The sequence below is a fragment of the Psilocybe cubensis genome, chromosome 5 (assembly GCF_017499595.1).
Source record: "Psilocybe cubensis strain MGC-MH-2018 chromosome 5, whole genome shotgun sequence".
Lineage (NCBI taxonomy): Eukaryota > Fungi > Basidiomycota > Agaricomycetes > Agaricales > Agrocybaceae > Psilocybe > Psilocybe cubensis.
Genome location: NC_063003.1, coordinates 2,995,909 through 3,020,107, shown reverse-complemented (window position 1 = coordinate 3,020,107; position 24,199 = coordinate 2,995,909). Strand labels below are relative to the sequence as shown.

At 45.3% G+C, this 24,199-nt stretch overlaps 6 protein-coding genes across 6 annotated transcripts; 2 read left to right on the top strand and 4 right to left on the bottom strand.

Moving 5' to 3' along the window:
* Positions 1-1,229: 1,229 nt before the first annotated feature.
* Positions 1,230-2,778, top strand: JR316_0006409 (tRNA(His) guanylyltransferase; the record flags this gene model as incomplete). The annotated part of the gene is made up of 6 exons (XM_047892155.1): positions 1,230-1,333; positions 1,405-1,536; positions 1,967-2,181; positions 2,237-2,325; positions 2,384-2,491; positions 2,557-2,778. 6 exons carry the CDS (start codon positions 1,230-1,232, stop codon positions 2,776-2,778), a joined length of 870 nt encoding a protein of 289 aa, XP_047749504.1.
* A 368-nt stretch (positions 2,779-3,146) lies between these two features.
* Positions 3,147-5,415, bottom strand: JR316_0006408 (Ubiquitin carboxyl-terminal hydrolase 22; the record flags this gene model as incomplete). Its single annotated transcript, XM_047892154.1, has 10 exons — positions 3,147-3,351; positions 3,416-3,438; positions 3,504-3,612; positions 3,679-3,947; positions 4,027-4,079; positions 4,129-4,477; positions 4,530-4,699; positions 4,756-4,848; positions 4,901-5,026; positions 5,250-5,415. 10 exons carry the CDS (start codon positions 5,413-5,415, stop codon positions 3,147-3,149), a joined length of 1,563 nt encoding a protein of 520 aa, XP_047749503.1.
* A 3,575-nt stretch (positions 5,416-8,990) lies between these two features.
* JR316_0006407 (Oxalate decarboxylase OxdC) lies at positions 8,991-11,511 on the top strand (the record flags this gene model as incomplete). Its single annotated transcript, XM_047892153.1, has 18 exons — positions 8,991-9,406; positions 9,460-9,533; positions 9,807-9,838; positions 9,882-9,938; positions 10,004-10,093; positions 10,143-10,184; positions 10,239-10,272; positions 10,324-10,345; positions 10,399-10,454; positions 10,504-10,696; positions 10,754-10,763; positions 10,817-10,851; positions 10,907-10,970; positions 11,031-11,043; positions 11,112-11,132; positions 11,200-11,259; positions 11,312-11,340; positions 11,404-11,511. The coding sequence occupies 18 exons, from the start codon at positions 8,991-8,993 to the stop codon at positions 11,509-11,511; spliced, it is 1,356 nt and encodes a 451-aa protein (XP_047749502.1).
* Positions 11,512-11,691: 180 nt separating this feature from the next.
* On the bottom strand, positions 11,692-14,984 carry JR316_0006406 (uncharacterized protein; the record flags this gene model as incomplete). The annotated part of the gene is made up of 4 exons (XM_047892152.1): positions 11,692-13,896; positions 13,966-14,698; positions 14,749-14,894; positions 14,946-14,984. The coding sequence occupies 4 exons, from the start codon at positions 14,982-14,984 to the stop codon at positions 11,692-11,694; spliced, it is 3,123 nt and encodes a 1,040-aa protein (XP_047749501.1).
* Positions 14,985-20,464: 5,480 nt separating this feature from the next.
* On the bottom strand, positions 20,465-21,726 carry JR316_0006405 (Golgi to ER traffic protein 4; the record flags this gene model as incomplete). Its single annotated transcript, XM_047892151.1, has 6 exons — positions 20,465-20,632; positions 20,686-20,971; positions 21,024-21,162; positions 21,211-21,287; positions 21,336-21,411; positions 21,462-21,726. 6 exons carry the CDS (start codon positions 21,724-21,726, stop codon positions 20,465-20,467), a joined length of 1,011 nt encoding a protein of 336 aa, XP_047749500.1.
* Positions 21,727-22,484: 758 nt separating this feature from the next.
* Positions 22,485-23,346, bottom strand: JR316_0006404 (uncharacterized protein; the record flags this gene model as incomplete). Its single annotated transcript, XM_047892150.1, has 4 exons — positions 22,485-22,775; positions 22,822-22,879; positions 22,933-23,035; positions 23,085-23,346. The coding sequence occupies 4 exons, from the start codon at positions 23,344-23,346 to the stop codon at positions 22,485-22,487; spliced, it is 714 nt and encodes a 237-aa protein (XP_047749499.1).
* Positions 23,347-24,199: the final 853 nt, after the last annotated feature.

The window sequence follows — 24,199 nt, the reverse complement described above, 5'->3', positions numbered from 1 at the left end:
AAAGATGAAAATTTCGGGGTTGCGCTGACCCATGTCCATGTCACACTGAAAATTGCATCTCTGCTTCCCGATGTTTCCCCACTCCACTCCACTACCATTGGGCGCAGCTACTAGCAGCCAATGACTTCACAGTAGCTTGAAAGTTGTGCAAACAGTAGGGTACAAAGTGTAGCTCGACGTCATGCCAGAATAATCTATTGCGGCATTTGAGGAGGCTCGGAACTCCGCATCGATAGATAGCTTATGTCCTAATGCGGCAGAAACAACGGTACCGGAATTGCCCTATAATCCCCAAAACGCCAGCACGGCCAACGCATTGGAGTGCACCATTCTCATGGGAATCGGGACGGTGTTTCTTGAATCTCGGGCGAAATATCACAGCGGCTGGCCTGCAGGATTTATTTTTTGTCTGATTAAAACTATATCTGACTTGTTCTATTTTGCACCCTGGATAGAAATATCTTTCTACATTCTCGTATCGAAGAGCGGTGGGGCGTGCTTTTGTCGTGCGATTCAACGCTCTGTGGCGAATCAAAAACCGGTGCCCGTTCATTACGCAGCTGTGTTGCCCTTGTTTGGACTGCGTCTGTCAGGATATTTATGGACTCACAGGCATTCCTGACATACTCGTCTATTTTTTATGGAAACTAGGCTTGCTTTGGGGTTTCAGAGCTTTGCATTCAGGTCAATACGATCCCTTCATCCCTGGATATAAATAAAGATAGATAAGATGAGGCCTCATGCCAGTGGAAGTACACCACATAAGGCTATTGGAGGCTTTGTTATTCTGGCTATCGTGCGGCACAGACAACGCCACATTAAATAACAGGTTCCAAAGACAAAGGAAACTTTTTTCCAATGAACGGCGAAAGGACCGGAAATAAGTCGTAAATACACGAAGGTCTTAAGAATAGCTAGCAAGACATGTCTGGGGTCCTCAAATCCAAACGTGTGTTGGAGCTGTATCTGCTATTTGTTCAAACGCACGAATGCAGTTGTCTGGAATGTAGAAATCTCCGGGAACGAACGTATCCGCAAGTTACATGATATTCGGCATTCTCGGCAACGATGTACATTTTAAGCCCAGCTTGATCGTAAGCGCCGAAACCATGATGGAGTCACGTCACGTACGTAACACCTTCTATCACCGACCATAATCATAAATCTTCAAAATCTACATCCGTTCCAGTTTATCATTTCAAAACGATATATTGCTACAATTTTATACCATGGCGAACTCCAAATATGCTTATGTTCGAAACTTTGAGCTTCCAGACCCACTTTTACCCGGCACATTTATGCTGTTTCGTTTGGATGGGCATTCATTTCATCGGTGCAGAATTTTCTTTATTCATGACGGACCGCCTTGGAATCACGCAGGCTTACTCGTGTGTTGGGTGTTAGGTTCTCGGATCAACATGAATTCGCAAAGCCGAACGATATTCGCGCGTTGGAACTTATGGACCATGCTGCAAAAGATGTCATGACCGAGTACCCTGATATCGTGCTTGCCTTTGGAGAATCAGATGAATTTAGGTGTGTCCTTGAGGTTGCTTCAATTGTCTACCTGCGTTTCTATTTTCCTGGACCCGATGTTCTCCGTGATTGGCTGCGATAAACACTGTGTTGTGCGCTGGGTTGCTGAAAGCGCGTCAAGATGCGCTAAAATTGGCCCAGCTGGGCCGATTGCTATTGCAGGACAATCGCGACACGTTAAGGCAAGCCGAAGAGCATATCAACAGCGGCAATTGGTGTACAATCATTATGTACACATGCTCATGTCGGCAGGTTGTAATCTGGGCTTCATTGGCCTTTTTTCGCCTGTCTTTCAGACGTGCCCAAGATGGGTACAGTCATAGCCGGTGTGGCCGGTCCACGTCTTTTGTTTCTAGAATGTGAACGGGCGGGCAGGAACTATGAACGCAGCGCACAAAACCATATGGACTGACCAGCTTGGTTAGAACAGTTTCCTTCTTCGAAAATCGACCACGCTGTACAACCGTCGGGAATCCAAGATCGTCTCCACTTTAACATCGCTCTTCACGTCTTCATACGTCCTCAACTGGCCAAAATACTTCCCGAACACACCCTTGAAGTACCCGCCATCTTTTGATGGTCGCATTGTTCTGTATCCGGAAGAAAAACATATTCGCGATTATTTTGCGTGGCGGCAGGCAGACAGTACGTCACTAAATAACCATGATCATTTGACACGAAGCTCAATTTCATCAAACAGCGCACATCAATAATCTGTACAATACAACATTCTGGGCCCTGATACAGCAAGGAGGTCAGACTGCCACGGAAGCTCACGCAACTCTACGAGTAAGTATACGATACCTCGACTGCGCAGCAAAAGTTTACCTTTATTCCGTTTGTTTAGGGCACTTTCTCAAAGGAGAAGCACGAAATCTTGTTTAGTCGCTTTGGAATCAACTATAACCAGCTAGACGCGAGATATCGGAAGGGTAGCGTGCTGTTCCGCGAAGAGGTCGGCTGCATTCTTATTTCTCCAGAAAATGACGAAATACCGATCGCTCTGTTAATTTTTGGTAGATTCCTTCAGACGATCTCGTGGCGACAGGTACGACGGTGACTGAATCCGAAGAGGTCCTTGAAGATCCAGAGGTTGGCGGCAGCATCACGTCGACCCAAGGAGAGAAACGGAAAGGCAAATCAAAGAAATCGAAACAAAAACAGACAAGAATAGTTCTCGACCACTGTGATATTATCAAGGACGAGTTTTGGGACACTCGGCGCTGGATTTTGAGCGAGTGAAGTCTCACTTTCGCGGGAAGAGTTTGATGGAGGTCTGTCTCCTTCGCGGGAGAAGAAACGATAAGAACATGCTTTGAATTGCAGACAAACATGGCCCTCTCGGATCTGTCGAATCCCCATAGTGATCAGTTGATTCCAACGTGTTCCCTATTAGCCGGACCGCAGTGGTCGATAAATGAATTACTAGTGGGCACCTTTCCTTTTCGTGCTATCTTTCGGAGGCTTTCCTATATGTGTGCCGACACAAATTGAACATGTAAATTAAAAAAATGCAATAACAAATCCCGTCCAATCATAACTCTAATTATACATACAAATGTCTGTTTTTACATTCAGCAATGATTTGTCCTGAGCGTCCATTCCTTTCATCACAGCATAGACAGCAGATCGTCCTCAACTTCCCTCATGCGTGCAGCCTTCTCTTTCTCCAATTCTTTCTCCCGAAGGGCCTCCGTCTCCCTCGTCAGCACATACGTAGGCGTCATGTTTGGCTTATAATCTAGGTGTCGCTTGACATAGAAGCACATGTATGCGTTCGAATTAAGACATGCGCCTAAACTCGATGGTGTAACCCTGGAGAAGCCAAGTTATCCCACCATCAGCGAGAGCCCTAAATCCTGAATCAAAAGACACTTACTTATCGTCATCAAACCGGTACCACTAAAGCCCGCGAGGGTCAGCGCCACTTATTTACGAATTTTCATCTGACGGAATGAGTGACGCACCTCATCTTTGCAGCGCGCAAAGTTGGTGTAATGGCCATTGTTGATCTGCCCTTCATGGTTGATCACAGCGAAAAGATCATACTCGCACATCGTCTCTCGGCCAGGTATTCTGTCGCGCGAATGATATCATGAGTATCCAATGGAGTTTTCGAGAGCATGGCGTAGCCGGACTTACGACGAAAGAGACCCGATATTTTCTTTTCCTGCTTCCTTGAGAAAATGTGTCGTGTAAGGTTCCATATTTATCGACGCGGGGAACCGGATTGGAGTATCGATTTTGCGCGCCGAAGATCTATCATTTGTCTTGTGTTCGAAACGCTGTGTGTTCGAAGCCGTGAAGATAAAATCATCTGAAACGGTGCTTTGTATAAACAGAAGACCGACCTTGAATTGAAAAGCTAAGACTGGCGGTAGTTTCTGTATGCTAAATCGTTTTGTCGCTTCCTAAGAAAGACATAGTCAGCGATATTCGGAAAGGTGCTAGTAAGGTTGTTAGGCTTGCGCCATAATCTGCGTGACTTACTGGCGATGCTTTCACACATTTAGCGCAGCTATATTCTCTCCCTAGTTTTTCGGCTTGCGTAAATCTATTTTTACGGGATCAGTATAGGCATGCCAGAAAGACAATGAACGTGCCTTCGTAAGCATGCACCCAGAGTATCTCCCGAAGACGCTTCGCCAGCCTTGCCTTTGAGTTCAAGACTGATGTCAAGGACGGGGTCAATGGTCGTTGTAACGTTGCCACATCGATCGCATGTGACATCACTCTGAAGGGATCCAGAAAACGTCGAATGGATGATGCAATTACAGGAGACGTTGGTACAACCACGAGATGTCGAGTGGATATGGTTCAGATTCGCCATGAAAAACTCGTGTGCATCTTGTTGGGCGTATCCTGAAATCTCGGCAGACGCTTTCCATGTCGTGGCGAGGAAACTGATCGGGCCGTAGGGAACTGGATCATCTGAGTAGATCTTCGCAGTGTTAAACCAGAAATGGATAAAGATGACGAAGCATAAGCGTTACCTCGGTGAATAGCTTGTCCATTTCACAACATGTGCAGTTCTCCACTTTGCATTGCTTGCAGTTATGTTTGTCGCTCAAAAAATAGTTTCGAAGAAGGGGGTTGTGAATGAAGCATTGCAACACAACATTCATATAACATGTCTGCCCAAGGTTCAAAAGTCCTCTACGTCCTTTAAGGGACGCAAAAGTGAGCATAATAGATGACTTGAGATCCACTAGAATTTACCATGACATGGGATTTTCTCCGCGTTCCCAAGAGCCTCAAGCTCTTTTGCACTCGGTGTCCAAGGTTTATAGGCTTCTCTAGGATGTTTCGAACCTATAAGACTGCCCTCAACGTAAATCCTTTGATAAATCAACGAAATACATACTCTGGTATTTTGTTCGTTTTTCTTGTGCAGAAACCATGGCAGACAAGTGTAGAGATTCAATGCTGGAGTCGTAGACAAAGTCATCACATTCCTTGCAAAAGAGCGATCCAGTTTTGGCGTCGACACCTGTGGGACCTCAGAATGTAAATACACATTTTGAAATTGATTTAAACAGGTTGTACTTGCAGAAGTAATGGCCCGAGCTTCTTAAATGATTTACGACATGGTCATCGCGCCAACATCCTGTATATGAACACTCCAAACAGGCAAAAGGTCGTGAAAGGGATGTATCGCATGTACCACAGGTTGGTGCAGCAATCTGTCGTGTCCATAAGCGTGAATTTCGTACACTGCATATGGGAGAAAAAGGTGCTTACTTTCCTCCGCTTCGCCGGTCGGGTAGGTTGCGACCGATACGTATTCCAAGATATCACAGACATGAACTTCTTTCCAACATCACTGTTCGAAGCCTCTTCTCCTAGTGCTACCGAAATGTGGGGACATGATGTGGCCATAGTTTTGGTTGAGGTTGAAAACGCGTTCGGTATTCGCGTAGACTGTCAACTTGACTACACGCCTGGGAGTATTCGAGGGTTCCTTTCACCGCTGTGAGCCTTGAATGCGTGTACAGAGTATATCCCTTTATTAAAAGCCGTAAAAATGAAGGTATATAGAATCTAGCCGCGCTAATGGCGTACAGGTTGTGGGGAAGAATTAAAAGGGCACCAGGTCCGGCAGGCCGGGTACAGTCACGAAAGCGAGGTCACATCGTGACTGTAGTCACGTGGTTGACTCCCCCTGAGTTTCTCGCTCCGCTCCGTCTTCGCCCCTTGCCACCATTCTTGACCAACCACTTTGTTCCATGGGACAAGCTGTAAGGTTCTGTTGGACTGATTTAAACTTACGTATATAACCCTTTCAACTGGAGGAAGAAACGCAAGAAGATTGACAGGCCTGGAGTTTCTGTTGGAAAATGTACGTTCAACGGTGATTGGTAGATTTTATGCATCTAATTAAAGTGTTGTATTCTCAGAGCAAGCATGGTTGTCCTGCTTTCATATTTAATATCATGTTTTAAACCGGATACTCAGAACGAAAGCGTTCAAAGTGGTGATAAATCGCTTGATGTGTCACCTAAGGCCTGCAAATTTTGCAATGTGTCGGCAGAGCGTGGCTTCAGGATTCATTACGAAGTGCGTGTCTCGATTTCACAACCATGTAAACAATTCTTCTGATATCAAACTTTCCAGGACGAATTTTTCGTTGCATTTGAGGATCGGAGTCCCGCTAGTCGATACCATTATCTCGTTGTTCCAAAGAAACACATAGGTAAGCTTCTATTAGTATCAACTCCCCTCTTTATCCACATAACCAAGATAATGGCAGAAAGTGTCCGCTCGCTTAAACAGTCGGACGCTGAAATGGGTGGGCACAGTCAATTTCTCAAAATATAGCGACGATCTTATCCACCCTTTGGTCTCAAGTCAAAACCATGGAACAAATAGGCAACACTATGCTGAATAATCTTGCGGTGCCACCCTCTCTACGCGTGTAAGCAAACACCATATTTATAAGTTTTATGTTTTTTCGATGAAAAAATGAGTAGAATGGGCTTCCATATTCCCCCCTTTAATTCGGTGTATCACCTGCATCTTCATGTGCAAGGTCTGCCTTATGTTTCCACAGGGTCAGCTGCAAAGTATCCTGTTCGACCAGGATTCAACAACAACTCAAAAGGCCTCACTTGGTTTGCTGAAGTGAGACAAACAATCCAAATTTTAGAAAGAGGGCGTCGTGTAGGCATTTTTCCCTGCTAATAAGGTACATCTCTATTCATTCACTCGTCTTATTGCTGCACTATCTGATTGCTGCACTATCTGTCAAACTGACCTTTGATTACTCCTCATCATAGTGCATTATTCGACCGATGGAAGCTATATTACAATGCTCATTTCAAGTTAATCGATCTAACTTTCGGAATCATTGTACGTTGCATTGCTTTCTATGTACATGTTCAACTACATCAGTATTATATGATACTGTGCCCTCTGCTTAATTTTAATTTTTTCTTACTTTCTAGAAGCATGACGTAGCATTGTCTACTGCTCTGTTATCAACGGATGCCGTTTCAATCCAATCATTCTCGTCTCTATTTTGAATCATTGCCGCCGCCGCACGCGATTAGTACAGATCTTTTTAGAATGTTGTGCATTAAAAGATTCGGAGTTGATTTGAAGCATATCAAGATCCACCCAGAGTCTAGTTGGACCACGCACAAAAACACCGATCGACCACAAAGCGATTGCTCTGCAGACTCGCCTATTACTCCACAGACTGTCAGTTCTCACGTATATCTTTCTGAAGTTGAATACTGATAGCCTCATTCCAGACTTAGGATGCTGGATGTTGACACGTATTGTTGGGGACCTTCCCCGTGGGCAATATGGGTAGCTGTAAAGACATTTTTGTCACGCATCCTCTGTATAAGCGGCATGGTTAGTCCTCTGATTCTTTGTGACTACCCGATCAGCACATTCGTGATTACTCAGCTCTCCATACCTTGTGCGTACTGACCGATGGAATAGCATCAGTCTCCCCGATGTTCTGGTGACGCGTTGAGAACGTCTTCAAATATCCTTTCGACCTCCTTCCCCAACGATCGCCTATTCTAAAGAGTCCATGAAACGATCGAGTGAGCCTACTTCGTTAGCCAACATCTGCACACGTACTTCTGTGGAAATGCCGTGTATTTCAGGAATCGCTCCGTTGGCCGAAGCCTGGTGTTGGGAGGTTGCTGGGTTATTTTTAATGAGCAACATCCAAAGTTAGAACAAGCATCTATACGGAGAAAGTTGAGACGAGACACTAGGAGAAACCCCAGGGTATTTTCCATGAACCCTTTTTGCACCGACTCGCACAATCTGTCGGTGAGCAATTGTAGCCAATTTAGTTGAATACTACCATCACTCACCAGTCGGTACTGTCAGGGTATCTATTTACTTTTGTGAAATTATGGAAATTTCTGTTGTATGTGGATTGTGACGTTCTTTAATCGATCCCGGAAGATATCTGGGGTCTTCAGAAGATGATCCAGAGTCATGTATTAACGCTGACCTCATTTGTCCCATTTCTAACTCCCTAGCGCTGTAGTTGCAAGTCAGCTATTTATGTTAACAAATCATTGCTGACCATGCGGTATTTATGTTATATGCTGGCTGTCAACTCTTTGCATCCCTTTTCAATTTGGTATCTGATACGCCTCTCAAGCTAACGTAGCAATCTCCGTTTAAAGCAACAACAAAATGACTTACGGCATCTACATTCAAATGCAAAGTACTCTCCAAATATATCTGTCGTGTCCTGTGAGTGGTTCTTATTTTAGCACTGGAAAATTATTTCGACATGGTAAACGCAGAAATAGCACAGACCTTTATGACCACCTCACGGCTCCACAGGTAGTTTTGCTAGATCTCCATCATCGAGATAAGTCCAATGTCTCCCTGTACTCGAGCCGTCGGGACCTGATGAACGTTTTGTTCCTGTGACTTTTCTTTGCCCCACACGCCCGGTATCTGTCAGAAGTGAGAGATTGCAGAGCCGACGTTTCTTTGTTACTAAAATCAGCACGGCAAAATCTGAAGATTGATTCTACTTCATGGATTACAGGCTTTCCAGCTAATCCCGATACATCCTCCAGCACTACATACGGGTGATCCTCCATTGGAATTGCAAGCATTATTCTGTTTCTCATTCGGCAATTTGAGGAACAAAATTCTGTTCCGACCGGGATGCACTGTTTTACTATACGTCACTCAGGATTATCGACATCCTAAATCGAAAGAGACGCGATTTCGGAACTCTCATTGGTGGTTGAGTGCACCATGTACGCGTGACATTCTTTGCCCAATACTGTCTTTCGAATTCTAGCAACCCGATGGAAAGCCCAACACCCGACAGTATGCCTGAATCCGGAAACATTTAATTCATTTTTCAGAGTCTCTGTTTTGTATAAAGGGAGCCTGTTTTCGAGGTTCATTCTTCCAACAACCAACAACACCAAGTTCAAGTTGTCCAATTCTCTCCTACAAGCATGATTAAAATCTCCTACTGCACCATCGCCCTTCTGCTCTCTACTCTTGCCTTGGCTGCTCCTGCTGCCATCGATCCTTTGGCCTCTGCTTCAAGCTCGGCACTTGCAAGTTCAGCTTCCGGGCTGGTATCTTCCGCTGGCGCATCAGGTGTATCGCCGGCCTTGAAAACTAAACCGGCGTCGACATCCAGTCAGACCAAGGTTGCATCCTCAACAAGCAGCGCTGCCGAATCTACTGCTACTGTCCCTTTTATCAAACTGGACCCAAATGGCCCGCTTTGGAACTCGTCCGTCGAAGGGTCGCCCCAAGCAATCAGAGGTTCTCTCGGGGCAACTATCCTAGGTCCCACAGACGACCCCACCGTTAAAGAGAACCCCGATCTGCTTGCTCCTCCTACCACTGACCATGGCAGCGTGTAAGTAATAATTTACTGAACAATGTTCACTCTAAGGCTGACATATCTCTTAGTGACAATGCGAAGTGGCCTTTCAGTTTAAGTCACAACCGTCTTCAAACTGGAGGATGGGCACGTCAAGAGAACAGTAAGTTTACAATAATGACGTGAGCCACGGAATATGCACTGACTAAAACGTGAACAGTTGGTGTGATGCCACTTGCCACGGAAATGGCCAGTGTAAACATGCGTTTGGAAGCTGGTGCTATTCGGTGAACTTCAACATTTCCCCTCAAAATAGGAAGAAAGTCTCATCAGTAATACATTCTAGTGAGCTTCACTGGCACAAGACCGCAGAGGTAAACAGTCATAAAGACGCAGTACAATTGTAAAATTCTAACTTGGATTTGTATTCCTTTAGTGGGCATACGTTCTGAAGGCAAGTTATCACAAGTATCTATCTGCTGACTTCTGTCTAACAAACTACTTGTAATAGGGGAACACTCAAGTCACATCAGTTGACCAAAATGGCAAGAATTTCATAGCTACTTTGGTGAGACCTCGTCGCTCCATCCACATTAGACTTGTATTATTAATCGGCCGCCTTTCTTACAAAAGTCTCCCGGAGATCTTTGGTATTTCCCACCAGGCGTTCCGCACTCCCTTCAAGCAACAGCTGACGACCCGGATGGCTCTGAATTTATTCTGGTACATTCTCCCGCGAACCTCGAGAAAATTTTCTTACATTTGGCAAAAGGTGTTCCCCAACGGCGCTTTCAGCGAAGATTCCACTTTCCTGGTATGTTATTCTTTGAGAATAAAAACAATATGATTATTCATACTACCTTTTTAGCTCACGGACTGGTTGGCTCACGTACCCGCTGAAGGTGAGTTCATTCGATAGGACTGATGGAACTTTACTCAACTTAATTTCCTAGTACTCGCGAAGAACTTCCAAACGTGAGGAATTTTGTAGATCTTCGTTCTCACGGAAATGAACCATCCTTCCACAGTGACATCTCAGCCTTCGCACACATCCCATCGCAAGAATTGTACATCTTCCCAAGCAGTAAGATTCTACCAAATTGTATGAGTCATCGTGCTGATGAATGTAACAGCGCCCCCAACGGACAGTGGCAATCTCCCAACAAGCCCTCAAGGATTGGTCGACAACCCCTTCACCTTCTCTTTCTCAAAGATGGAGCCAACGAAACTCAGTGGAGGTAGCGTCAAGATTGTAGATTCAAGAACATTCAAAGTTTCGACAGCCATCGCTGCGGCCGAAGTCACTGTTGAACCAGGCGCGATGAGGTCAGTACATTTAAATCTTATAGTTGGATGAGGCATATGTCTAAACACCTTACACAGAGAACTTCACGTAAATATCTTTCCAATTTGTCACAGGACACTTATTGATCAAAACACTCTCAGTGGCACCCAACACAAGATGAATGGAGCTTCTTCCTGTAAGTCCCAAGCACACATCACTGACACGGATACCTCAGACTGACATGCTATCAGTGAGGGAGAAGGTCGTGTAACAATCTTCGCCGCTCAGTCGAACGCACGAACATTCAACTACCAGGTAAGGTCACTTGAAACCGGAGCCGAGTTTTTGGTCTGACATTTCTGCGGCTTCTCACAGGCTGGAGATATTGGTATGGCCACGTTTTTTCCTGTAAAACTTTTATTCGACGACTAATTTATATGATTCTTTTCCCACTAGGCTACGTACCTGCAACTATGGGTAAGTTCCTAATATCCTGGTACGAGTATACCGGTCGTTTTCTTACAAGACCAATCTACTATTGCAGGCCACTATGTTGAAAACACTGGCAATTCAACCCTTCGTTTCCTTGAGATCTTCAACACCGGTGAGTCCCCCTTCCTCACGTATCCTGGTTCAACGTCTGATCCCAGCTACAGATATGTTTGAAGACATCAGTCTCAGCAATGTAAGTACATGGGTACTAAATAACTGGAAATGCGCTAATATTCTCATTCTACTCCCAAATCAGTGGCTGGCCTTGACACCTCCTGAGCTAGTCAAGGCCCACCTAGGCTTTGACGATGCAACAATTGCAAAACTCCAGAAGACAAAGCCCACAGTCATCGGTCCCGCCTGAGAGCGATTTTCCTATCATGTGGTTAACGAATGAAATGACGCCTTCGAATTCCGGACTCTTTCTGCCTGCTGTGATATATTTTACCTTGTACGCTATTCTTACGACCAAATGCAGTATTCTTAGCTCGATCCAAAAATAAATGAAAGATTTGTTTCCAAGAATAACCGCATGATATGACAATCAAACGTCGCTGACTTCGGAAAGTGCACTCATTGGTCCTTGAGATGAAGGGAGAAAGCCCCTAGAAGTAATATGCACTCGTAGTCTTGGATTGGTGGTTGAACAAAGTTCAGGTTTAGGGGCTTCTTTGCTGGGAAGGATGCCGGCCAAAACTTTATGGATCCCTCCCAAAAATGAAGGTGAAGGTGCATTAGGAAGGTATGGCGTAGATGTACTGATAGGGAGCTCGCGCCGTTGGTCATCTGCTTGAATCTTTAATAGTTTTCTCTGGCATTCCAGTTCAGTCTGCGTGGCAGCATCACAATACGTCAAGCAAGGTGTGTTTTTAGCTTTGCCGTCCTGAGCGTTGGCTAACGACGGTGAAGATAGCGTCTTTAAGCGTCTTTTAATTGGCGGCCTTCTCCCGCCATAAGATACAGCAGAAATACGTGGCTTTCCGTATAAATCATCAGATATTGGCCACAGTGTCCGGGGCGTCGCAGGCAGGGCGCGACGCGGAAATTGGAGAGGTTTCGGCAACCTAAGTATCGCTTCGGCAGTATCGTGTAGCGAATGTGCCGGGCGGTCAACTGACAGAGACTCCAAAGATGAAGACATTTCTTGCGAGAATGACGGGGACAAAGGGATGCGGGGAAGGAATAACTCGTTTATCTCGGGATGCGTTTTCCAGTCTTCAAATTTGGACGATGCTTGGACGTCATCTTGTATATCCCTATCAGTAGCTGGGTCGGCATTGCTATCTTGCGCCTCCATTGTTTCGATATGTTTTGGACGAACGTCAAGATTGAATGCAAGCCGAAGTTCAGGAACGGTGCCGACGTCGAGTTGAGTTTGAGAATAACGCGCTTGCTTTGCGCCACCATCCAACGCCTCCAAACCTGGACAAGTATCTTGATATGAGGTCTGCGTATTTTCAGCCATAGAACCAGGCGGAGTTCCATTTATATGGGAATCTATATTAGTCTCAAGATATCCAGAATTATCATCCGGAAGGAACACGGAAGATTGATGGCACGCCGGTGAAGACCCACGTGAAGGGCGCGCAGTGAACAGGTTCCCCAGATCATCAAGAGAACATATAGTCTGAGGAGAGGGGCTTTCAGGCCGACTGGCCGGTGTTAAAATGAGCTTGCCTTCATCATGAATAATGACACTCTGTGCAGACGACACAGACATGTCACTTATGACAGATTGGTCAGAATCTGTAAAGCATTCAGCCGGGGCCTCGTCCCTTGAGTTGGGGTGTGCCAAATAGGAATTTGTAGGTTGTCCTAGTGGCAGCAATGCAAGTGTTGTTAAATAACCATTCACTACGCCTGCGAAGAAAGCGTGGGACTTGCCTTCATCCAACAACGACGCCATTTGATCATTGATATTTGCGAGGTTTTCTAAGGTCTGCGAGCTTTCAACAGGAGGGCACGCAGATACGAATGACGGCGGTGGGTCAGATAGCGGCAGAGATGTATGCAAATATGCATAATCGTCATCGTCGCTGCTTGTCATCCACACGCCCGACGTAGATAGAGAGAGATGAGTAGGGGTGTGTTGGTCGTCATTTGTTGGGTTGGTAGTAATATCGCATTGTAGGGCCCTCTTTATAGGCGTGTCAGCGTCCGCGTATCGGATAATCGGTGGTTCATTCGTGATGGGAAGTATCAAAGGTGGCGCGTCAAATGGGGGTTGCACCAAAAGTTCTGAACGTGTAGAAACAGGGTGCGTGCATGATGATACTGATACCGCTCCCAATACATTCGTAGCAGACAGATCTCCAGCAATGCTGACGGTGTGCGGAGCAAAGTTACGTGAATATGATCTTCCTGGCCACAGATTTGTATCTTCTATCAAGAGATTATTGGGCGAATTAGAGTCACGATGGACGATAGAGGACGGGTGTATTTCCTCTGCTACTCCTGGATCTAAATCTTTGTCCATGTCGAGGCCATAGGACGAGTCACCGTCATTTAAGAAAGAGATACGCTTTTGAGGTGAGATCGAAGTTTGTTGGAGACTATCTTGATCAGCTGTAGGGCTCCGGAGATTTGAAAAGTCTCCACGATCTCCCAAGCAGAGCGTCGTTGTCTCCGAAAAAGAGCCATGACTTCCATGATTTGTGGGCGACGTCACTTTGGAACACCGGTCCATAGGTTTATTATAATGCTGATTATTTTGGTCTGAAAGCACCAACATATGGGTCGCCGAGCGTTCCTAGACGGTTTTTGGTTAACATTAAACAAGTGGCCAATAAAACATCCGCATTCAGCATCATCTGCTTACCTCGATGTCCTTTCCGCCGTCGGCTGGGGCCAAAGAGGACATCATTCTGGTTGTGGAAACCACGTTGTGAATGTCCCGAAAATTAAACGTGGGCTTCACCAAAGAAGGCGACGAAGAGACCACATCGGCATTTAGTAGATCAGACACATGTTCATCTCCCCGAGATGGCTGTAGAACGTCCAGGCGATGGTAGATGATCTGGCCATCGGTCAAGATTTTGTTCCTGATAGGGGATGCTGCTTCAGAAGTATTTCTGGCTGTCGAGCTTGTTTCGTTGGCAGAAATAACGGATGCCGTTGAATGGCAGGTGATGGTGGACGTGGAATGTCGAGAGATAGGCGATTCACTTGCATCACTTGGGGGTAGAACCTCTGATGCGCTGTTCCAGTCAGCACTTGCCGGCGGCTCGTCGACAGATTGAGGCGTTATATCTGAGGTAGGTTTAATAGATGGAGGCTGGTGATCGAATTTGAGACCGAATGTTTCGTAATCGTCCCAGTCTGCACCGAGATCATCTAAAGCTGAAGTGGGTGAATCATCGTGATGGGCCTCCTCGTCATTGGCATCCGCTATTACAAACCCCTTTTGCCGTGCGAAAGGGGCCATTTGTCTGAAGTTGAGGGGAATGCTAGGTGATGGCCGTGCGGCGGACAACAGCGCCAGTATACATTCGGGAGGTGATTGTCGCAGATTTCGCAGTGCCTGCAGCGCGTCGACGTTGTCGTTTGCGAGTCTGCAGAAAATCAATCAACAATGAATGGGTAGATTTGAAGGCGGTCTTACATATGCAACTTTTCGTCTTCGATCTGCATGAACTGCGCTCCTGATACCTTGAGCTCGAGAATAAAATCTCTGGCCATTTCGGCAACCGCTGATGGGAATGTACCATATATGAGTGTAGCCAGTTCATGTTCGTCAAAATTAACGATCTGCAAACAAAAAATCAGACACCAACAATGAAGGAAAGGTGAAGAAATTACAGGCGACTTCCGACGTGAGGGAAAAAATACGGTGGGCATCTGGAGAAGGTTGGAAGAAAAGTACAAAACCTCGCACAATATTGTTCTCCGGTATTGTCAACCCTTTTATGAATGCTACGTCTCTGGGTCAATTGGTTACAGGACAAGACTACAAATGTCTCAAAGGCTAGCTGTCTCCTTTGGAAAGGCAAGTCTATATGCGAATCTCCATGCGTGCAATTCCAGTTAAGAAAAAAGACCGCATATAGGCTAGGATTTGTGGGCATCAGACATAAACTTTGGCTTCGAAGCGCATCACAACTGTAAACGGCCATTGGGAAGCCTGAATGACCTCGTCAGAATTCTTCCAAGCCATGAGGTGTTCCAGCGCCTAGATAATAGCATCTTTGAGAAGGATTCCTCTCAGATTGCCGCTCTTCATGAGCGGTTCGAGGCCTCGTTGGACACTGGGTTTTGGAGTTTCACCGGGTATTATGACGATCTGTTGTTCTAGTCTGCACGAAGTTATACCAATTACCATTCTACCTTTCGACAGCACTATTGCAACTACATGCAAATTTCGGACGTGAAAGACGGGAGCAAGAGTGTGCAAGAGCATTGGGGTGGCCCCGCCCGCCATTGCGCCCATGGGCACGTGACGTGTAATTATGTAATACTTTGAGCCTGCCCTAAACTCAGCGTGACCACAAAACCGTGGATTTTTTTTTCGTCAACAGAACTCCTTCTACCACATCCTCGTTTAGGCGCAATGCACGGTGTCCGTTACTCAAATGCCGCTCACAGATAGTTCTTCGCGACCATGTGTTGTATAGATCGATGGTGAGTACGTCTTCCATTCAATTTACATTTTCTTTTCCTCGGCGCGATGATATTTTCCATTCTTTATCGAGTGCGATAGTCATACCTAGACATCGACACGATGTGTTCTTTTTGTCATAGTTACACTGACCGCTTTCCTGTATGTTTTCATAAACAATTTACTAATGATCCACTCCCTTAGGCCTCTAGCCAATGTATCGCTTGTCGAGGGAAGGATTTTAGTTTCGTGGTACTGGGCAATATGGTAAGTTACTACGTTCTTATGGTTATGACTTTATTCCTCTATCACGATGATATCAAATCATTCAAACTAGAGTATATGAGCGCTTTAGGGCCCGATGCTTTTATCATACCCATACTGATTTTGAAAAAAATTTCGATGACCTTTTCACTTACTGATTTTTTCTCACAGACTACTGCTCACCTACCATTCGACACGAGTATCCTGTCGCCTCTACGCCATGGTCCGATACACATGGTAAGCATTTTGTTATTATTATAAAGTGATGATACAAAGGAATTACCGCCTGATCTGGTTTTCGGACCAGCTTTGATGTCAATTCCATGGCTGTATTTTTTAAAATATACTGATTCTTTTCTTCATACCTATTGTGTTGAAACATGTATACTGATGAAACCCTCTCGTTCAGGTTCTCATGAAGGTCATCGGGATTGTTATGTAAAGTTCTGTGCGGTGGGACGTACGCCGTAAATGGTGAATATTTTATCCGTTTCTTTTTCGAATGATGTTTTATCACGACGGTCTTCGTACTTCCATGCCGAAAGTGCCCGCCACAGCTCAATTTTTCGGGCAACCCCATCTGATCCTCCATGAATCATTGATTATTAACACTTTACTGATTCATAATTTCACAGTCTTCACTCGTCGTTGGATTTTGGTAGTTATCCGTGAAGATCTTAGTAGTCAGGTAAGCGTCTTAATATTTCTTGTCTTCATATCCGCTTTCCCTTTGTCCGATGAAACCTATTCAAAAAAATATCAACTAGAAGCTGTTTCTGAGCTTCGGCTTTGATTGAATTACCTGTTGCTGATCCCTCACCCTACTTAAAACATATCCATCGTACATTATACTCATTGTTATCTCTTTTCAGGTAAGCTGTATCTCTCCACTCCTCGAAACATATTTGTTGTGATCTACTCCATGTCTCTTCGGGTCTTGCGTAATTTTACCCTCATTGTCGCTTGCATCTCATGTTTTCTATGATTCTATCTATACCCTGTAACCCTAATGTAACAATGATTATAAATGTCTTGAGAGTGACTACAATTGTCCAATAAAATAACATCATGTATATAAACCTGACGGGACTTCATATGTATTCCATGCAGTAGTGTGTAGCGTTATGATGCCATGCAATTTTGGACTGATGAAACCAGTCAGACAGACCTGTACCCTTGATAGTTGAAGGGGTTCAACTGGGAAACATACCGAATGCGGTTTTGCGACATCTGCCAAAGTTTCTTGTTCTGCAATAAAATTCGTACCCATAGGGTCCGCAAAATTCATGGTCACCGGTTCAATGGATGAAGGCGATTGTGGTATGGACACCATTCCAGCGATGCGCTTCCGCAGAGTTCCGCGGGTGTTCAGCACTGCGAGGAGGCTGTTGAGATACACTAAATAAAACACCACCAACAGGAGCGGGTGTCCACGATGGTGAGAAGAAAATGTTCGAAGCGTCGAGAAGAAGAGGCGATCGGGTGGGATGGGAGGATGGGAGGATGCGTTCGGATGGGGAAAAAGCGACGAATGAGTGTGTGCAATTGTAGCTCGTTAAGTCTGTCTCTCTGAATCTTACTCACATTTTCCGAGAGCGAAGTAGATTCCCATGAACACGAATTGGTGTGGCCAAATCGCGAACTGTTACGCACGCACAACCGCACGAAAGAGTGGAGAATTTGAGAAGATGACAAAAAACAGTCAGAAATTGACATCGACTCGATCATCCCGATCCCCCGTTTCACTGTGGCGTTCTTATTATTATTAAGAACTCTTCGATCCGTGGGGACTCGGCCGCCTTCGGGGTATATACACGATAGGTGTGGAAAATTGGCACTTACCGTCACGAAGCAGGCGGTTGCGCAGATCCTTTTAGAGTATTTTTGTCAGTTGTTATCGAAGAACGTGGGCGGGTATAATGCTGTGGGAGGACACGGATGAGGTAGGAGCTAGAGGCTTACGAAGTGAGTAGACCTGAAATAGACCCCTCGTAGTCAGCCCTCTGCGTTGCAAACTGACAACCCAAGACAATGTCAAGGCTCACCCGTATTGATGCTATACATCATCAAGGTATTGATCAACGAGTCTGTGCTGTTTAAAGGAGCGTCGCATCATGCTTGATCGAATTAGGATAATCAGTATAGCAGACACATGCTCACTTTTTGAGACCGCTGCGATTGCGATTGAGCAGTACACACAACGAGGTAGTGATTAGTCCGTCTGCAACGACGCTACCGCCAAGTGCAGTATACAAAAGCCACTGTGTATGTAAACAGAACGATTTCCGTTTAGCGCTACGCCCGTCCACTCTGAAATGACTTAATAAATTTTACGGATTCGTTAATGAGCTTGGTGAAGGACATATCAATGAACCTGGAAACGTGAAATCGGTTATATTTGGGTTGTAGTATCGGTAGGGTGCCTGAAGATAATCACCCTCTTGCTACGAATGCTGTGGAAAGTGAGACGAGCGAAACCTTCAATGGCTGTGGTTCTCACCAATGCCCATGGCTGAGCCCATTTTCTACACCGTTAATGTTTTCATGTGGTTGACATAAATAGCCACATACCAAATACGAATAATGAGGTTGAAACCTATCAACAAGGGTGTTAGGCCTAGCATTATTACGTTGGTTTAAACGATGCGTACAATGGCGAATAGCAGAAAGTTATTTCTTCTGCTTACTGACATGAGAAAACTTTCAGCGGGACAACACTTGGAAAAACGATTTAAATAACGAACAAAACCATATTCTGCGAGCGAACACGCTGTGGAAAGCAAACGGACGTGAGTAAAGTTTTCGTGATAGCTCTCAAGAGACTGACCATCTGACTATCAAATCGTTTATGCACTGGATTAACAAAATGTTTGACTCCAAAGAGGACGTTTTCGTATTAATGCGACATATTTACCGTGATAATGACCTGGTTCTGTATGTCGATTAAGTCTAGATAAGTTGTGCATGCCACCGTGCTCATTTCTGCAACATACAAGTAAACTCCTATCGAATGTCAAGATGATTGGCTGGGATAATATGTTAAATAGTTCTACATGACACTCACCAGGTAGGCGACACGAACGCAGTAAAGTCTCCGAATCTTGTTATCAGGTAATGATAAACGCCATGGGACATGAATATCATGTGCAGCATATCCAATACCCTAGATGACGCATAAGCAGATGTAACACATCAATGCTACTGTTGAGATCACCATAACAGAGCGATCTGTATAGGCGAAAAAGATCAATAAATAGCGCATATATTGACCGAGAGAACCCTCCGTACCAGCTGCTTGAACGCTCTCCCATCTCGACTCTTTCTCTTGAAGAATATACACGTCTGGAAGGTCGTTACTCCGAATAACCTAATGCATATTTGGTTCAGATAGAATAAACTTCAGATGCGCCCCATCAACGGAGACGACCTTACATGGCAGATACACTGTTCCCGACGAATACTGCCCCCAGAGTCGCATCCAAGTTTACGGGAGGAACTGACATAGCGATAAGGTCGAATCGATCTCGTCACCCAGGAAAAACAAACAAACGGACTTTATCGTAAATTGCTAAAACGCAAGAAAGCTCCCAGGAAATGTCTTTCGTATCTTCGGCCCCCCTATCCCGCTTGAAAAGTCTAAAACGAAGTTGCGTATGGCATCCATACAGTGATAAGGCAGTAACGGAGACCGTGAAATAGATTGGACAGCTCTTTGCCCCCCGAGGTGTATTTGCAGGTACAAAAATATTCACCGGCGGAGCGTGCTTCAGGCTTCCTATACTTGAAATCTTATCATCCATAACCGCGAAGGACAGCACTAGGGCGAGAATACCAACCAATGAAATGTGATTTCGGGACCGGGTAGAATTATTGACCTATCGTCCGTGTGCAGAGGACCATGCAGTTGTCATACCGCTTCATGTGCTGCCGATCCAAAACTGTTCTGAAAAGAAACACATGCATTATAATAGAGCATCCAAGTACGCAGTGGGTCAACATTTGATTCTTGATCGGGTTAGTTGATATCAAGTAGTACAATGGCCCGTATTTAGGTTGAGGTGGAATGCGCAGAGAAATAATGGCAAATTGTGCAACAGAATGTGTGGAGTAGAACGATCCAGAATCGTCGTATACTTTAACTTCTAATTTAGACCCGTAGATAAGCACACGATCCAATGAAAAAACGAGTACTTACAACTATCTTGGTAAAAGTACTGAACTTCAGGGTGAGGTGTTACCTCAAAGGTTGGTTGAACTGTAGATGCTATCCAGAGGCGGAGAAAATAGATTAGACTGTGTCGGGAACTTCTCAATAGCATTTCCAGAAATATTTTGGTTCAAAATAAATCATGTTGGTGGACAAATCTTGTACAGCTATCACCGACTATACCGACTGAAAACTGCAAAGGTAATGTCAGAAACAATTATCAAAGGTGCTTATCAAAAGCCACCTACTAAACTAATCCAAACCAGGCGAAGATGTATTTGCAGGAGTTAACGTCCTTCTTGTGGGTTGCGATTGAGACGGCCCTCCAAACAAAGACGACATCATCTCTCCGAACGGATTACCTGCCTGACTGCGTGGTGGAGGAATGGCAAAGTACAATGTCGCAATTTCGTTCAATGACTAGAAGGAAAGAATGAAAACTGACGCATATCACTAGAGAGAAAATCACACACTGCTCGCATTTCGGGTGTTGCTAGAAGACCGATCTTGCCCTGATATGTCCCACAAAGCCGTACCCAGCTTTCTCTCATGACTTTGTTCTGGTCGCCTTGCGCACGCTGGCAAGTGAGGACCGCCATCTGGGCAAAGTTCACGAGAGAATCCTTGATCATAATCACTTCATCCTTCTCTCCTACATTGATCACTGCGTCTGATTCTATCCGGATGGACGCGGGAAGGCCAGAGGTGTAATGCTTGATGAAGGTTTTCGCAGCCATGATATTCCCATTTTGAAGGTATCTAAAAGCAGACATCGATGAGAAAAGCCATGATATTGAGCGAATCTACACACGGTATAGTCCCTCGAACGGAAAACACGCCGTAAGAACTGGTTTCTGCTGCCCATTGAAGAAACATATCTGCCAAAAGGCGAGCACTGTCGCGCTTTCCCGAGGCGAGGAAGTGGGTTTCAGCAGCTTCAAATGAACCCTCTGCAGCATTCGCGTCAGTATAGGCTGTCTTGAGATGATGAGCCGTACCTTTATACAACAATTCGCCAACATAATGCTGCAGGTCTGGGTCTCCTGCGGGGCATGTTCCGTGTTTAGCTGACCATCTAGATGTCATTCAGCGAGCAGAGGATTAGCATTTCGGCTAGACTGACGCGATAGATTTATCGATCATCGTTTTCCTCCATCCGCCATCGGGACCGGTAAGAGCGATGAGTTGTGTGAGCCTTCCTAGGCCGGTATCAGGACAGCCGTGCATGGCAACTATATATGCGACTCACCCCGACTCTCGTCGTTCACAGGCTCTGCTTTGGTTTCATAAACGTCGAGCATGAATGTCGTGAGATCTGTTCCACTCCCCGGTTGGCCTGCCTTGATCAGTTCTCTTGCGCTTTGGAAGAGAACATCGATCGCTGTGTCGTACTGATTCGATTTGACATATCGGGAGGCGAATGTACGAGCCTTTTGGTGAGCCTCGTAAGGAGCTGTGGATATCTGAGGGAGAATAGCATTCAAGGCTCTTGTGGATGATGCAGCGGTTGCCATCGTCGTGGATGTTGATGAAGAAAGGGGTTTGAACTTTGCGGAGTCCAAATCATAATCAGATACTTTTCTGACACCGAACCACCACCATCGCGTCTTGATTTCATACAAATCTTGGAATATACACTTTATACATTTGACTACCCTTATATAACCCTGAGATTCATGCTTTAGGGGCTCTAACACGACGTTATCGGCGCAAAAGGGAACTTCAATGCACCATTTGTTCCGTATATCCCGTATCCAGGCTCTTGATCGTCGGAGTAAATATGGGCGAACCAACCTATTCCACCTCCAGCGACGCTCTTAAAGTATGAGCATTTCGAATCGAGTAGAGCGAAGTAGTTCTTTGATAAAAATGTGAGCATTTTACTCAAACTGTCAACCAAAACGTCAATCTAACCTTTTCGTTTTGGACGTTAGCAACTGCTGACGGACTGTTTGGCTCAACTCCTGAGTATGTCGTCGAAGGCCAACCGTTCTAGAGCCTATTTATCAGTATGCTTCACAGTTGGCTCTGCGTAAATGTACCTGGCTGAGGTATATCTTTTTATTCTGGCCGTTGGATACAAACCAATTGATATCGGTCGTCACAATCGGCCAGGATGCACTCGCTGAGTTTCATCAATGTGTATGCCACCAGAAGGCGCGGATTGTGCTTACCAGTCGATGCCTTTGTGGAGAAAAATGGCAACATGTGCGCATCTATTATGTCGATTGCATCCATTACTTGCTGGGAGTCAGGTTCTCGCTGCGAAATTCTATGAGCCTAGATTTTTTGAAAACTCTAGGTAGGCTACCTCTTGATATCCATAGGCCATCTCGCTAATTGTTACTGGAATGTGCAGGCTTGACAAATTTGCCTTCGCCGCCGTCACCTGCGCAGCAAGGGTACCTGCATCCAGTGCATAGTCGTACAGAGGCTCTGATCCAAACTGCAGTGCCCGGACCACATACTTCGCCTTTGCATTTGAATGTAGGATGCCCAACAAAGCATCTCTACGCGTCTTCCAAATGTTGGGATCGTCCCACCCAAACTGCATTTTCAAGGTCTTTTAGACCTATTTTATGTTGAAGAAGTTGATGATTGAAACGTACCCAGATAAGGGCATGCACGCCCAAGCCAGCGCTCCATGCAGCATTGATTACATCGTTACTGTGCGCAGCACGTCAGATTTACAGGGATCATATCCTTCAATGCTGACGCACTAGAATCCTTCCCTGTCGCAAGCGCTGTAAATCCGGACGTACCGACCATTGAATGTATTTCTGATATCCTTGAACTCTTTAGTCAATGTCGACAAGCTTTGGCCTAATGAATAGTAAGCGCTGAATTACATTGGAAGTATCGCCAGGCTCACATGCAGTGACTTCATAACTGAAGCCGACGAATGCATATTCTGTGCTATGGTCGCACCACCAGTTGGTGAGGGACGATGGTACAGACTGTGGCATGGTAAATCCTATGGCAGGGAAACAGTTTGGTGGAGCATTAGCCAGCTCTTTACGTGCATTAAATTCGCGTAAATCTGTTGTCGGCGTAGGCTGGTAAGGATGCCCATTCACTTTGGAGAAGTTTATGATGAGCACTGCTAAAACAGAGAAGGAACTCGACACAATCATCGCTGGTTCTGACTGAACTCATCATCGTATCTTGACCTCCCTTAAATATAGCAAACAAGAAATCGAATACTGTATCTCTATCGCCTTCAAGATAGGAAAGGCTTAGAGTTGAACATTAAGGATGCCTCTGGGGTAGAATTACCCATCTATGGCCGCAACGCTCGCAACTCTCCAAAATGAATGCGAAGCAAGTGGTTCTGAACCTGAAGAGCATGTATATCCCCCTCTGATGCGTTTTCGAAGCGTCAACTTGTGAGGAGGTTAGAGCAACTAACAGTGATGTGTGATGGTACAGGCTCACTGATCACTCTTTTCAAACAGAAGACGTCCGATTCGAAAGCGCCACTAGAGCCGCTGTCGTTGGCCAGCCTCGCGTTGCCGATAACACGAGCTATCCTTCTAATACAATTGCAACATGCAACTAGTTCATCATACTGGGTAACTGATACAGCACAAAACGAACGATGTCTCGATCGAGGAGACATACTAATGTTTTATGGACCATGTGACGACTTTTCTGCTCGTTGGACCAATCAAAATGCTGGAGAGACTGGTCATTCTTTCAGCTCCAAATGATCTACCGTCCTCACCTGTCTTAGCGCTGCAGTAATACAAGCCGTATGATCATGAACATATGCCAACCATATCAAAAGGACGATGATTCACAAAAAAGCGTATTTTCAGTATTTGTGCTCATTCGAATGACCTCGGATTGCTGTCCGTTCTTTCGGCTGATGTATCAATCCACGCAGATCATCGGACTATTTCTTGCTACAAAGGGGGTAAGGCACAAGCAGTCAGCATTCAATGGCATCCTGTGCATCTTGGTTGCTTACTTGAAGCGCTTTAGAAG